Consider the following 14,983-nt stretch of genomic DNA (forward strand, 5'->3'; position numbering starts at 1 on the left):
CCTGAGAGCCACACAGCCATCCTGAGATCCACACAGCCCCCCTAAGAGCCACACAGCCCCCCTGAGAGCCCATTCAGTCCACCTGAAAGCCTATACAGCCCACCAGAGAGCCCATACAGCCCACCTGAGGGCCAGCAGAGCCCATCTGAGAACTTCACAGTGCCCCTGAGAGCCCACACACAGTGCCCCTGAGAGCCTGCACAGCTCACCAGAGAGCCCACATAGCCCTCCAGAGACCCTGGAGACATCAGGCCTCCACCCGGGAGCAACACAGAGTATGCAGCTTCATATTATTCTGCATTGCTGTATAATGTATTGCTGGGAATTTGCAGTCCTCTATAGCTGATAGGTGGTATTCTGCAATATCTCCAATATGGCCGCTGCTCCTTCTGCAGTTTATTGTGCGGTTTTGGATTCGGAGGCTCGTTGCTTCCAAATCTGAAACGGCATTAACATTTTTTTCCTTTGTCGAAACAAATGAAAATGTTTTTAGTTTTCATTTGTTTAGTCCAAAACAAATTTTTATGCCATGCACATGTCTAGTATTCTGCATTATTGTATAATGTGTTGGTGGGATTTGTAGTCCTCTATAGATGACGGTATTCTGCATTACTGTATAATGTATTGCTGGGATATGTAGTCCTCTATAGTTGGTATTGTGCATTGCTGTATAATGTATTGCTGGGATATCTAGTAATCTATAGTTGGCGGTATTCTGCATTGTTGTATAATGTATTGCTGAGATTAGTTCAGAACTATCAGGGTCATAGCAGTCGCATCTGGGCCCTGGTGCTCCACCACTGACTCCAAGCTGTAGAGAGACGGTTCCCTTGCAGTTTGCTGCGTGACATGTACTTTAGTAGGACACTGCAATGGAACACTTCACTCATTATCACAGTACAAAGGTACATGTCACTCTGTAGTGTAGTTAAAACCCCTTGTATTGTATTTTTCTTCTAAGATTTAGGCACATAATTAGTTCAGACAGTTGTATGAAGTATTTTTCTAAAATAAATCATCAGTATTTAGGTCTAATTGCAGGGCTGGCACTTTGAGACACATAAGTTGTTTTAGTGATCCAGTTTGGGCACTCAAAAAGGTTTGCCATCACTGACCTATGACTCCTTTTGGTGATTGAAAACATCCATACTAACTTGGCATTTCTCCATTGCTTGTCATCCATTTGCTAAGTACTTCATAAGTCAAGAAATAGATTCCAACCGTAGGTACATCACGCAGAACCAATGCAGTAGACCCTCTGTAGAGACCAGTGATGCCTTCCTCTCTGAATATGCTTGCAGCACAGTATACTGGGCCACGGTATTTAGCCTGGATATTGCTTCCTGTTTTATGGCTCTGCAATGTATCAGTCTGGTTCTGCAACCTTACTTTTATCAAATCCACTGGAGCTGTGAAATATACCTGCATGTGAATAAGTTAACACATTTGCTTAGTCATGATTGATTTGCGGCATTAATATAACATTTAAAAAAAAAATCTACTAAATCTGAGAAATTGATTGGTTATGTGAATGTACATTGGTTGTGTGAACGTGTGACTTTACCTTCTAAAAGCATATGCCTCGGTCACATTGAGGGTATTCCTAGCTTTTCTATTTCTTACCTAGAAAGTTTGTTTTTTGTCTACTATCTCTGTACATAGTTAAAAATGCAGTCCACCCAAAAATAATATCTCAGTTATGCGTTGAAGATGGGCCTCAGAACCTACTAGGATCCTACATCTCTCGGGGACTCCAGTGGCAACATCTCCCTGCTGAAGTTCCTGGCATGGCACCTTCATCACCACTCCACCACTAGACATGTGCATTCGGATTCGGACGAACCTGCAAATCAACTAAATTCAGTAGATAAGGCAGTTTGTCCGAATCCGAAATAACAAATTGATTATATGCATAATATACGAAAACTATATTCGGGCATACATAAATTAGTTTGCATAATGGGCGCCGCCATCTTGGTGTATACCAAGATACACTCAAAGAACAAGTGCGGAACATGGCTGCCGCTTGCTCTGCATTTTCAGTGTGACGTCACACGCTGAACGAGCGGTGGCCATATCGGCCGCAGGCCATGCACATGTCTATCCACCACCTGTCTTATTACTTCTGCTGCAATCGCCATAATGGAAAAATCCAACCGGGAACATAAGCTAACTTATATGAATTCACCTTCTTTTTGGATGAATTAAGCAACAACATTAAGGGGGGGAATTTATCAAAACTGGAGCAGACAAAATCTGGAGCAGATTTGCACTGCAGCCAATCAGCATCTCTCTCTCATTTTCAAATCTCACCTGAGCAAACTGAAGAGAGACTACAAATCCCAGCAATACATTGTAAAGCACTGCAGAAAAATACCATCAGCTAGGGAGGACTACAAATCCCAGCAATACATTGTAAAACACTGCAGAAAAATACCATCAGCTATAGTGGACTAGAAATACATTGTAAAGCACTGCAGAATAATATGCAACTACATACTCTGTGTTGCTCTGGGTTCGCGGCCTAATGTCTCCAGGGTCTCAGGAGAGCTGTGCGGGGTTTAGGGGGAGCCAGTGCAGGCTCTCAGGGGGCCAGCGTGGGCTCTCAGACGGGCTCTCTGGTGGTCAGTTCAGGCTCTCAGGTGGTCAGTGCGGCCTCTCAGGTGGTCATTGAGGGCTCTCAGGTGGTCATTGAGGGCTCTCAGGTGGTCAGTGCGGACTGTCAGGGGGCCAGTATGGGCTCTCAGGCGCTCAGTGCGGCCTCTCAGGCACTCAGTGAGAGCTCTCAGGTGATCAGTGAGGGCTCTCAGGTGGTCAATGCGGGCTTCAGGTAGTCAGTGTGGGCCCCCGGTAGTCAATGTGAGCCCCAGGTGGTCAGTGCGGCTTCTCAGGTGGTCAGTGCGGCCTTCAGGTGGTCAATATGGTATCTCAGGTGGTCAGTGTAGGCTCCAGGTGGTCAATGCGGGCCCCAGATGGTCAGTGAAAATTCCAGGTCATCAGGATGGGCTCTCAGGTGGTCAGTGCGACCTTGCAGGTGGTCAATGTGGCCTCTCCGGTGCTCAGTGAGGGCTCCAGGTGTTCAGTGCAGGCTCTCAGGTAATCAGGGAGGGCTCCAGGTGGTAAGTGCAGGCTCTAGGTGGTCAGTGCCGGCTCCAGGTGGTCAGTATGGGCTCCAGGTGGTCAGTATGGGCTCTCAGGTGGTCAGTGAGTGAGACTGGCAGCTGCGGCCACAGCAGATGCGGCTCTCTGGTCAGGCATATCAGGGGGCTGTGAGGGCTCCAGGTGGTCAGTGCGGGCTCCAGGTGGTAAGTATGGGGTCTCAGGTGGTCATTGCGGGGTCTCAGGTGGTCATTGCGGGCTCCAGGTGATCAGTGAGGGCTTCAGGTGGTCTGTGCAGGCTCCAGGTGGTCAGTAGGGGGTTTCAGGTTGTCAGTATGGGCTCCAGGTAGTCAGTGCGGGCTCCAGGTGGTCAGTGAGTGAGACTGGTGCCTGCGGCCACAGCTGATGCGGCTCTCTGCTCAGTCATATCAGGAGGCTGAGGAGCAATATCTTGGGCTTTAGAATAGTTGCACCTTGTGTACCACCTGCAGTTACAAAAAAAGGTGCTACAAATACAACAGCAAACCTGCAACGTAATACAAAAGAAAAAGAATGCTGCAGATGATTAGAAGACACCCTACAGTGCCATCTTAACTTTACAATGGCTGCCTGCCTGCCTATCTGATGGACACCAGGAGCCTCCTGATAATTCCATGCAAATATCATTCTGAAAGGGCTAGGTATGTTCTCCCATTCAGTTAACAGTGCATAGGCTTGGCAATAGGTTGTTTGGGAACAGAGAGCTGCACTGTAGTATGGAGGAGGAAGCATGCATGTTTGATCCATACTAAGAAGTCTAGGTGTTCTGGGGGCACCGGTGGCAGATGGGCAGACACAGACAAATGTAATCATACGGTGCAGACTATCCAATGGCAATTCTACTTTGCTGCGTATCTTGCAAGTCTACTTAAAAAATTTAAAGCTAACATTTCTAAAATATAGATTAATCCTTTAAATATCCAATCACAGAACAATTTTGGAATGAACATTTACTCCTAAAATGTCTATAAAATGTGCCACAAGAACACATTGATTACAATAAACTTACCTGTACTAGGCCTGAGAAGCACCCAGCCACAAACACATAGTGATTTGCTGGTGGATTCTTCCAGTCTTTACATGTTGTGTCAGTTAAATAGTATAGGGCATTACTATAAGATCCAAATAACAGGGAATTGCTTATTGCCACGCTGCCCACTGGAAAACTCATGCCTTTAAAGAACCCCAAAGCCTAAATGTGAACAAAAATAAGTATAAACAAATAGGCCAAAATCAATATCAATAAAGAACAGAACATCACTTCCTCTCCCCGCCCTGTTACACAATCACATACAATTAAAATTTTGTATTTATTTAATACCTTATGTTTTCTGCATTCCCATCCCACTTCCCTATTGCTCACCTATCGGTAAGTTGACATCTATACAGGCATGAACTCCCATGATACTTAGGCACTAACTGACCTGCAGTCTTCCTAAATGTGTGACCTGGCTTCCAATGAGGCTGCGTGCGGGCAAGGGCACTCGCCACCCCATGGTGGGGGGCGGGGGGGGGAGCATTTTTCTTATGCAAAATGTATCTTGCAACGCCTAAAAAAACTTAAGTGCAACTGAAGCCAAAACTTTATTTTTGGGTTTTGGATGGAGAGGAGAGGCACCTGTCAGGTTTTTATTGCTGTCTGTGTCCCCGTTAAGGAGATTCACTCTCTCTGTCTGTCCTGCCTCGTTATCCCTAAAAATCATATGAAAGAAGATCCCTAATTTTGGGTTGTCATCCGAAAAGGAGGAGTTGGCAAATTGTCCAATGGGGACACTAGTTCTGATGACCCTACTGACCACCTGGGATTTCCCTACCTTTGAACATATTTCCTCTTACTTCCTGTTGTGGCTATCAGACAAGAAGTTAAGGGAACTCTCCCCAATGGAACACAGATGGCAAAAAAAAAAACTGTCAGGGGTTATATATCCCTCCCTTACTATACCCAAAACTTAAAAAAAAGTACTACCTTCAGTACTACTAAAATTTTCTGAACAACATTCATTCTACAAAGAGGTAGTCCCCATTGGCAATATTCTGCTGCACTTCCTGTGCCCAAAATGGACAGATGTACAATTTTTACAAATTCCAAACACTCTAGTCCCGGGGTGCCCACAAGGTCGATCGCGATCTACCAGTCGATCGCGTAGCGATCACTGGTAGATCGCCATGTCCTCTCCTCCCGCCGCTCTCCCCAGCGGGGTTCCGAGAAGAAGTGAAGGAACCGGCGGCGGGGGAGGGCGGAGGACGGAGCCGCTGTCACAGAACTAATGAAGAGCGGTGAGGAGAGAGAGAGACGCTCGGCCAAGATTTGACAGCCGACGCCTCTCTCTCCCCTCCCTGCTCGTCCTTAGTTCTGTCACAGCGGCTCCGCAGACGCCCCCCCCCGCGGCTGAAGTGCTCTTTCACTTCTCGTCGGATCCCCCGCTGCCTCTGCCCGGGAGAGCAGGGGGGATGCAGAGGAGAAGCTGAGCCCATTTGTGCGTGGCCGAGCGGCAGAGGATCGGTACATGTCAGTAGTATGTACCAATCCTCTGTGCAGGACAAACAACCCCTGCTCTAGTCTATATCACCTAACTCTATGTCCCACAGAAAATATTGCTTGACACAACAATTTCAGCTCAGCTGTACAACACTCACCTTTTCTTTCTGGTAAGTTTTCACTATGCAGTCTACAATTCCATGGTACCTAGACTGGGTCTGTATACGCACCTAAAACATGACAACAGTGCTTATAGTATCTTGGAATATCAGAATAAAAAGATATATATATATATGCACAAATATTTTTTTTATTAGTCAAAAGTAAAAGCTTATTTTTTGGGACCTGACTCCTTCATTTTACTTGTCATCAGACCTGGGTTCTTCACCTTAACTGTGTCTACTGGATGTCCAACAACCAGCCCAAGAGCTCCTAAGAAAGAAATAGAGACTGGATGGAGTTAATGCAGAAGGGCTCGATTTATTTATTTATTTATTTATTTATTTACAGGGTTTTTCACAAAAAGGGTGAAGAGTTTGGAGAAGGCAGGAGAAGTGAACAATCTAGGACAGCATAGCTGATTTGGATAGTGATCTGAATTGGAGATTTTTTTCCAAAGTGCATTCATTTCTAAGAAGTGGGATTGGGATACATAAGCAATCACATTTGAATGACACTAAATATCAGCTGGTAAGGTCCCATTCACACTCACAAATGGGGCCGATAGTATGGGCACATGAATTGCTCCAGAACAGCTCCTGTTTCTGGTTGTTCACATGAGTTTGTACTGTCTGCGTCTGGGGTCATCATCTGCAGGTAATTGCAGCATGTACAATTACATGCAAATTGTTACAAACAGTTGCACTAGCATTGCTTTGAACAGCACCACCTTATTCACATGTGTGAATGTACTGCCAAAATCTGGTATGGTTGATTAAGGGCCAGTTCACACCACAAAGGCTGCGTTCCAGAGCGTTCGACCTCTGGAACGCACTGCAACGCAAGCCGGCATGGCAGTGCATTAAAGTCAATGGTACAGTAGACGCGGCACCCCCCGACCTCACTGCGATCGCCGCAAATGGAACGCAGGCACATCAGTGCCTGCGTTCCAGTCCAGTGCGATCTGCAAAAATACTACAAACACTATTTTTGCAGATCGCACTGGACCGGAACGCAGGCTCTAATGTGACTGATGCGCCTGTGTTCCGGGTACAGGCGATTGCACTGCGGGCAGGAGGCGTGGCTACGGTGCCATTGACCTCAATGTACCACCACGCCCCTCCTGCCCCTGAATGCAGGGAGCCGACCGGCTTGTGTTCCAGGCCGAACGCACTGGAACACGGACTTTGTGGTGTGAACCAGCCCTTAGTTAGGTCAATGTCTCACTAGCGATTTGTAGCAATAATCTATAGCAGGATTCTTGCAGCAGGAATCCCAGATGTGCCCATTCAGATGCAGGTGCTGTGCCTATTCCAGTTAATTACAGGGTGACAGCGGCTGCATCTGTCTGTGGCGGTCAGCACCTATCATACAGTTTACAGCAGCGGTCTCAAAGTACCGGCCCGCGGACCTACTCCGGCCCGTGAGCCGGTACTATGTGGCCTGCAGCCAGCTGACAAGTCGAGCACACAGAATGGGGGGAGTGTATTATTATGTGTGTGGGGGGGGGATTGGAATGGGGGAGGAGTCCCCTTTATTTCAGGTGCGATTAGGAAATCGTGTGTCACAAACTTGCGTTGTCCTGCAGCAGGAATCCCTAATCTGGCGTTTACATGCAGCAACTGTCACCCATTCAAGTTAATGATCAAGTGACAGCCGCTGCATGTACACACCTGCATACCGCATGTAATCGTATGTGATATGATTACATGCAGTTACAAAAACAATCACTATCCCTGGATACACAAATGTGTATCCAGGGATAGTGATTTATTCCTAATTGCATGTAATCATATCACATATGATTACATGCGGTGTGCAGGTGTTTACATGCAGCAGCTGTCACCCGATCATTAATTTGAAGCGGTGACAGTTGCCGCTTCTAACATGTGTACATTAACACTGGTACCGTATATAGAAGCGCCCCCCACGGGAATAAAAAAATTGTTCAGTGGGCCACGACTAAATTAAGTTTGAGACCCCTGGTTTACAGCATTCTTCTCCTGTTTTTTAGATGCCACAGAGGCCTGCTGGTGGGAACTCAACTGGGACTGAGAGCAAGCAACTGCAAGGGCAATTATAAATGTCCCCAGTTTGCTTGGGGATGTTTATTTACACAGCTTATGGGCAGAAATGGGTTAACACCCCACTAATTGGGTATTCACTTGTGGGCCTGCCATTTAAAAATGTATATTAGCATAAACAGTTGGGTTTTCTAGACCAGCTTTTGAGAGACCCACTACTTTCAGGTAAAATAAATACTTGTGTCAGGGTTCATTCGTAGGAAGTTTATTGTACTGTAAGAATATTACACACGAAATATACATTGACAGTATTAACCCCTTCGTGACTGACGACGTACAGTGTACGTCGCCAGCATCGGGGCTGTAGTCAAAAGATTCCACAAGTATGCTTAGTATAAGCTTCACAAAAATGACTGGTGAACATTTTACAGGTAGGAAAACTTATGCTCCCTGGAAAATGTGTGTGCAAAATGGTATTTTCCCAGAAGTCCTTGCTTATTTTGGGAAGAGACATTTGTACATACTTCTCAGGGAGTATTGACTAAAGCCTTCCTACCTGCACTTTGTACTACATTAATGCAATTATCTCTATAGCAGAGACTGATATTTCCAAAGAATACAAAGGTAAACTACCAATAAATATAAAGACCTTTGCTATTTGTAGTTCCTACATAAACACATACACACAGGGACATGAAGAATTGTGCAATTTAAGATATTACCTGAAATCCATCCCGCTATGAATTCAGTATACAACATAGTAAGATCTTCAGGAAAATGTGGATTTCACCTGTAAAAGAAAGTCTAAACCTCACACAAACATTTTGAACTTTGAGTTTGTGTGCTGCATATTTAACCTTTAACTAGTAAGCGGGCAGTTAATATCACTGATTTTTCATGTAAAAGCATTTGAATAAATAGAATTGGCTGATGACTACAAAAATCCGTTGCTCACCCTTCATTTTAGCCAAGGTTACATATAAGGCAAAGGCACTATCACATTTATCTAAACTCAACAACGAAAATGTAATGCAATGCAGCTCACCAGTCCTTAGATGTAGTGGCTGCATACATTTTTTTTTTTCAGCCTAGGTAAATTTTCTGCAAGTGCAGTAAACACCTGTTGATCCAGATACAAATCCAATATCCTTGTAACTTGCTGTGCATTGAACTGAAATCTCAAACACTGTTATCAGCTCTCCAAGTTATCTTCTGTAATCTACAAAACCCAACCTCCATATGTAACAGAGATGAGGAAAGAGGCAGGTGTTTGCAGCCCAATTAAAAGATCAGCTTAGGATGGCAACACTGTCCCCAGTGGCATCACAAGGAGGGTGCAGGGGGTGCGACCCGCACCCGGGTGACACAATTGGAGGGGTGACACCAAAATGACTGACAGTCATTCTCATGGACACTCATGGACCGAGAGTCCAGACGGTGTCAGGAGAGAGGAGGGGACCCAGCGGCATACTTCATCCCGCCGGGTGAACATCCCCTCTTCTCTCTGCCTGCGTCCTCTCTGCCTGCGTACACAAGCCGGCAGGTGTAAATAAGATGGCCGCACATGCGCGATGATGTCATGGCGGGGTGTGACCCGGTCTCCGCTCTGGGTGACACCGGGCCTCAGGGCGCCCCTGACTGTCCCTACATTTATTCAGTAGAATGGTAAACATTGACAGGAAGAGTGGTAATGTAAGGATCACCTGGCAAAAAATAAGGGTAAAAAAGGCCTTTAAAAAAGGAAACGACTGCAGCCATCACATCTAAGGACTGGTAAGCTGCAATATATTCAATATTTTATGAGGGGTTAAGAGTAAGACCATTTCCCTGTTGTATGAGGCTAGGTTCAGATATGAAGAGAATAGAAAGTCCCGCTGCACTCCTTATAGCGTTCCCGGCCCAAATTATAATGATGGTGCCTGCAGTGACAATCACGCATGGCACCGTGCACATCAGCACTAGAAAACAGGAATCACCGGCACTCAATAAGTAGTTTTCAAATAGTAAACGTCCATTTAAATCGGACATAACGTCACAAACGAAAGAACCAACGTTTCGGGACCACACAGGGTCCCTTCATCAGGGTGATAATGTGACCGTGCGATCGTGCACAATTGCACACAGCGATTACTGCACGGGCCCATTGATTTCAAGGGGGTTACATCAGCGCAGCAATCGCTAAAAAAAGGTACGGGCGGTATCACGGCAGGAAACTACACAATCTACCCGGCGCAACTGGGGTTCCGTTAGAAAATAATCGCACCGCCAGCGCGATTGGCAGTGCTGGGCAATTCCTTGACCGTGCGGCCATCCGCACGGTTTCCTGCACAATTGGCAGGCGGTCACAGTTCGCCCAGGTGTAAACCTAGCCTGAAAGTGCAACTACCCGCAGCAGGGCCTTCAGGTTAGGTTCACACCTGGACGACTCCTGACCGTGCACAAAAGTCGCATCGCTGCCGATCGCAGTGTGGGTGCCATTATTTTCTAAAAAAAGCTGCGTGTCGCAAAAAAAAGGTACTTGTACTTTTTTTTAGCGATTGCCGCGCGGATGTCACCCCATTGAACTCAATTGGACTGCACGGCAACCGCTGTGTGCACTAGCACACGATCACACGTACCGGGTGTCACTGCGGTGTGAACCTAGCCTCACTCTACAAATCTTGTTGTGCATGCAAAGCTAAGTATAAAGTACCATAGCTAAGCATAAACATAGTTTACTACATGACTGTTTTAACAACAGTATAAGCATTCATTAACCAGACCTGCTCCACTCAGATTGTTGTTAAGTCCCTAACTGATTCATAATACATGGTACATACCAATTTTTTCAATAGCAAATGGAGTTTTATTATTTTAGATAATAAATAGTAAAAAAAAAAAGAGAAGATTCAAGCAATGTTTTGTTTTGTTTTTCTTGTGGTTTTTTTTTTTGTTGGTTTTTTTTGTTTTTTTGGGTGGTTTAGGCATGGGAGGGATTTTGGGTTGTCGTTTTCCTTGCGTTTTTTTATTTTAGTTGAGACCCCTAGGGGGGGAAGAATGGTTTTAATACCAATAGGAAGGGAAATTTATGGTGGCTGTTTTAGGAATAAGTTATATATAACTTTCTCTTCTGTTTCTGATTGGATTTCTCCCTGGGCGAGTCTTTTAACAGGATGTTTACATGTTTATATGTTTGTATTGTTATATATAGAAACAATAAAGAAATATTATACAAAAAAAAAGAGAAGATTGTTATCAAATTAAGATATTTTTTTCTACCAGTTTCAGCTGTTAGCGGTATTATAACAAAGTGGAAGTAACTGGGAGCAACTCAGCCACGAAGTAGTAGGCCACGTAAAATGACAGAACAGGGTCAGCGCATGGTGAAGTGCACAGTGCGCAGAAGTTGGCAACTGTCTGCAGAGTCAATAGCTACAGACCTCCAAACTTCGTGTGGCCTTCAGATTGGCACAACAACAGTGCGTAGAGAGCTTCATGGAATGGGTTTTCTTGTTCCAACATGACTGCGCACCAGTGCAAAAAGCAAGCTCCATAAAGACATGGATGAGCAAGTTTCGGGTGGAGGAACTTGACTAGCCTGCACAGAGTCCTGACCTCAACTCGTTAGAACACCTTTGGTATGAATTAGAGCGGAGACTGTGAGCCCGGCCTTCTCGTCCAACATCAGTACCTGACCTCATAAATGCACTTCTGGAAAATTGGTCAAACATTCCCATAGACACACTCCTAAACCTTGTGGACGCCTTCACAGAACACTGTTTTTGTATGTGCCCTGTTCACACCAAAACTGAATAGAAAGGTGTGGAGTGGAAGGTACAGAAGAATGCAGCATGTCTGCATTTTTCCACAATGCAATGCACATGAACTCTTGTAAAATTCACATTAACACAACGCAACTGAAAGGAAAAATCAACCCACAATTGGGAAATGGAAGGAATGACACTGGAAATACGGGAAAACATACATGAAAAAAATGTCAACATGTACCAAGTCAGTAAAAGCACTTTAACACAAGCCCTTGTTCTCTTAGCTATAGGCATTGTGAAATGCATCTTCAAACCTTACAACACAGGCACTGAAATCCTTTACAGCTACTTTCCCCTTTACTTTCTATGGAGACCAGAATCTTGTCAGCCTGCAACCCCTCTTTTGTGTACAAACAGCTGTGAAACTGACTAAGGGCCAGTTCACACCAGAACTGCATGCGTCTGCGCAGCTGCAATGCAATTTGCCACGATTGATGCATTTTTTGTTTTTTTTTTGCGTAAAATGGAATTTCAGGTCCGTTCCAGTGCATTTGCATGTGTTTTGCTGCATTCCGGTGCAGTCCGATGCAGCTAAAATAGGGCAAGCAGTATTTTTTCTGATTGCATTGGAAAGGACTGCACTGGTGTGAATAGAGCACCAGAAATCCCATAGGAAAGCATTGGGATGTATTTTGGCTGCAGCAACCAAACTGAAAGGTCTGCATTACAACTGCATCTGGTGTGAACTAGCCCTAAAACCCAACTTTAAAGTTTTAGTTGTGATCTTTGAGAATGATTAAATCACAGTGCATGCTGGTAGAGAGGTCAGTGAGTGCTTGTTTTAACGTTCTTTTACAGCTTGATAATAATATGTAACTACTTTAATGTCTAGTGTCTGGGCACGTGTCCAATTTGAGTCAGGTGGCATAATAAAAAATTGTCTGACGCAAGTGTTAGCAAAAACAGTAGTTCAGCAATGCTGCTGCAAACTACATATTTCTTTTATAATATTCATATCAACACACTTCTAGATGTGTGTTCAGGCCCATGGGTGAGAAGTAGGGATGCACCGATACCAGTATTTTGGTACCGAGTACCGATAATTTTTTTCCGGTAGTCGACGATACCAATTACAGAGTAACGGAAGTCCAATTCAGGAAGCCGGGTGGCGTGTAATGACTCGCCACCTGGCTTCCTGATTGGCTGGGAAGCCGGGCAGCGTCTAAAGACTCGCCACCCGACTTCCCGATTAACAAAAAAGTCCCCTCTTACCTTGGTATGTCCAGCCTGTCACCCCCGGGGCCTCTCCAGCCAGAACGCGGCCTTCCTCCGGTACCCAGCCAGAGCCGTGTAATGGCGTGACGCCCTAGCTTTATGATTGGCCGGTATCGGTATCGGTGCATCCCTAGTGAGAAGTACTGTATAAAGAAGTATGTGGGAACACAAAAAGGTGCCTTTTTCCCTAAACTTTTTCCCCAAAAATGTTAACCTTATAATAGCCCAAATATGATCATTCCTAATTTGAAACAGAAATGGGCTGAAAAGTTGAATGAGTGATTTGTTGACAAAGTTGAGAAAGCTTACCCATCTCTGCTTGAAAGACACCGTAAAGCTGTATTAACTGAGTAGTGAGTGAGCAAACAGGCAGCATGTCATGTTTCCCTGTCTTTCTAAATGTATGGACACAGCTGTCTTGCACATTCCATAGTAATAGTGTTTCTTAGGAAACATGTTGCAGTATTCCCCAGCTCTTAATGCCTACAATTTTACCCTAATCTTTCAACATCTCTGTCATATTGCAAACAGCTTTTACGCTTACCCTTGTGGATCACTCTTCTGCTGTCTGTCTATATTCTGACACACTTTTATATAGTTCTTCTTGAAGCATTGACTTTTTTAGGGCTACCTCCAATGTAGGGCTATTTATAGGCAAAGCTGACTGATGACCGTTACATGCAAGTGATAGTGGCATCTTAAACATTCCTTCTCTTAGCTTCCAAGCTAAGTTTTCCTAATTGATCTAAAGTGTAGCGCTAAAAGCCTCCCAGTGTTAGACACAAATATATAGATAATGTTTATACATAAAACATATATAATTGTGGAACTTTGTGAGTGAAAAAATATATAAAAATAGACTTGTGTGTCTAAATGAAAACAATAATTGTATCTCTGTGAAAAAATGTATAATAAAAACGAATGAACTGTCTCAACTGTTTCATCCGATGACTCTGAATGTCACTGTAGAAAAACCAGTGCATAAATCAATGTGTCAAATGAAAAAAAATCAAGCACCGGAATAAGAGCAACTTGATTCACCGTCCTGTCCTCCGTCTTCTCGTTCACGAGGTCCGCAGAGATCCTCTGTCCAACGGATTTAGGAAGTTTACAGACCGTGTACAGCACCGGAATAAGAACAGCTTATTCACCGTCCTATCCTCCGTCTTTTCCTTCACGAGGTCCACAAAGATCCTTTGTCCAACTCCCGTTTCCCGTTATAAAAAATAAAGTAATGCTTCCATAGTGTAGTAAAATACGATATTTTATTTGTATAAAAAAACAGCGCTGAGAAATGAATTTAAAACACAAGCAAAAAACAAAAGAAGCCGGCCGGTCAGTCAGAATTAGGTCATGAGACTGAAAGTGTGGCGTGAATGCAGGTCCTGTGCTGTACACGGTCTGTAAACTTCCCAAATCCGTTGGACAGAGGATCTCTGCGGACCTCGTGAAGGAGAAGACGGAGGACAGGACGGTGAATCAAGCTGCTCTTATTCCGGTGCTGTGCACAGTCTGTAAACTTTCCAAGTCCGGTGAGTACATACCCTAGAGCAGCGGTTCTCTACCTGTGGGTCGGGACCCCTTCGGGGGGGTGGAATGACGATTTGCCAGGGGTCGCCGGGGAGTCTCCTGCTATCAGATAGCGGCTTCCGGCCGCTTGGGAGAGAAACACTTTCTCCCGAGCAGAGTAAACCTTTTTTGTCTGACATTGGGGGCCGTAAGTCCAAAAAAAACACCCTAGGAATGCGTAGCTAGATTCCTATTGGCTATTTCACTTTGCAATAGCCAATAGCAAATTAGCTATTGCACCCGCCCTCTGTTGCTGTCAATCAGCAGAGTGGGACCTGAAGTTCTCCATCAGGTCCTCACTACTGATTGACAGCAGCAGAGGGCGGGTGCAATAGCTAGTTTGCTATTGGCTATTGCAAAGTGAAATAGCCAATAGGAATCTAGCTATTCCTAGGGTGTTTTATTTGTTTTTTTATTCTGACGGCGTACGCCAGTGGTTCTCAACCTGTGGGTCGCTGTGTAATTTCTGCTGTGCTAGGTGAGAGTTCTCCTCAGCCCTCTCCTAGCGCAGCAGTGTCAGTTCTCCCGCCAGATGTCGCTGCAGGAGCAGCCGTGTCATTCCTAAATTTTACCGTTGGGGGTCACCACAACTT

General features: G+C 44.9%; 1 protein-coding gene across 3 annotated transcripts in view; it reads right to left on the reverse strand.

Annotated features, from left to right (window-relative positions):
• The window catches only part of SLC25A45 (solute carrier family 25 member 45), an 11,036-nt gene extending 2,433 nt beyond the window's left edge, over nucleotides 1–8,603 (reverse strand). Inside the window, exons 1-5 of one of the 3 annotated variants that reach the window (XM_018554308.1) lie at nucleotides 8,523–8,603; nucleotides 6,006–6,049; nucleotides 5,776–5,847; nucleotides 4,148–4,330; nucleotides 1,155–1,422 (exon numbers count right to left, since the gene is read on the reverse strand). In XM_018554308.1, coding sequence (XP_018409810.1) covers nucleotides 1,155–1,422; nucleotides 4,148–4,330; nucleotides 5,776–5,847; nucleotides 6,006–6,049; nucleotides 8,523–8,559 — 604 coding nt within the window. In that variant the 5' untranslated portion in view covers nucleotides 8,560–8,603. The remainder of the gene's footprint in view (nucleotides 1–1,154; nucleotides 1,423–4,147; nucleotides 4,331–5,775; nucleotides 5,848–6,005; nucleotides 6,050–8,522) is intronic. The other 2 variants (XM_018554309.1, XM_018554310.1) reach the window with 2 other exon arrangements.
• Between the last annotated feature and the right edge of the window lie 6,380 nt (nucleotides 8,604–14,983).

The sequence above is a fragment of the Nanorana parkeri genome, unplaced genomic scaffold (assembly GCF_000935625.1).
Source record: "Nanorana parkeri isolate BGI_ZX_2015 unplaced genomic scaffold, ASM93562v1 scaffold153, whole genome shotgun sequence".
NCBI classification, from domain to species: domain Eukaryota; kingdom Metazoa; phylum Chordata; class Amphibia; order Anura; family Dicroglossidae; genus Nanorana; species Nanorana parkeri.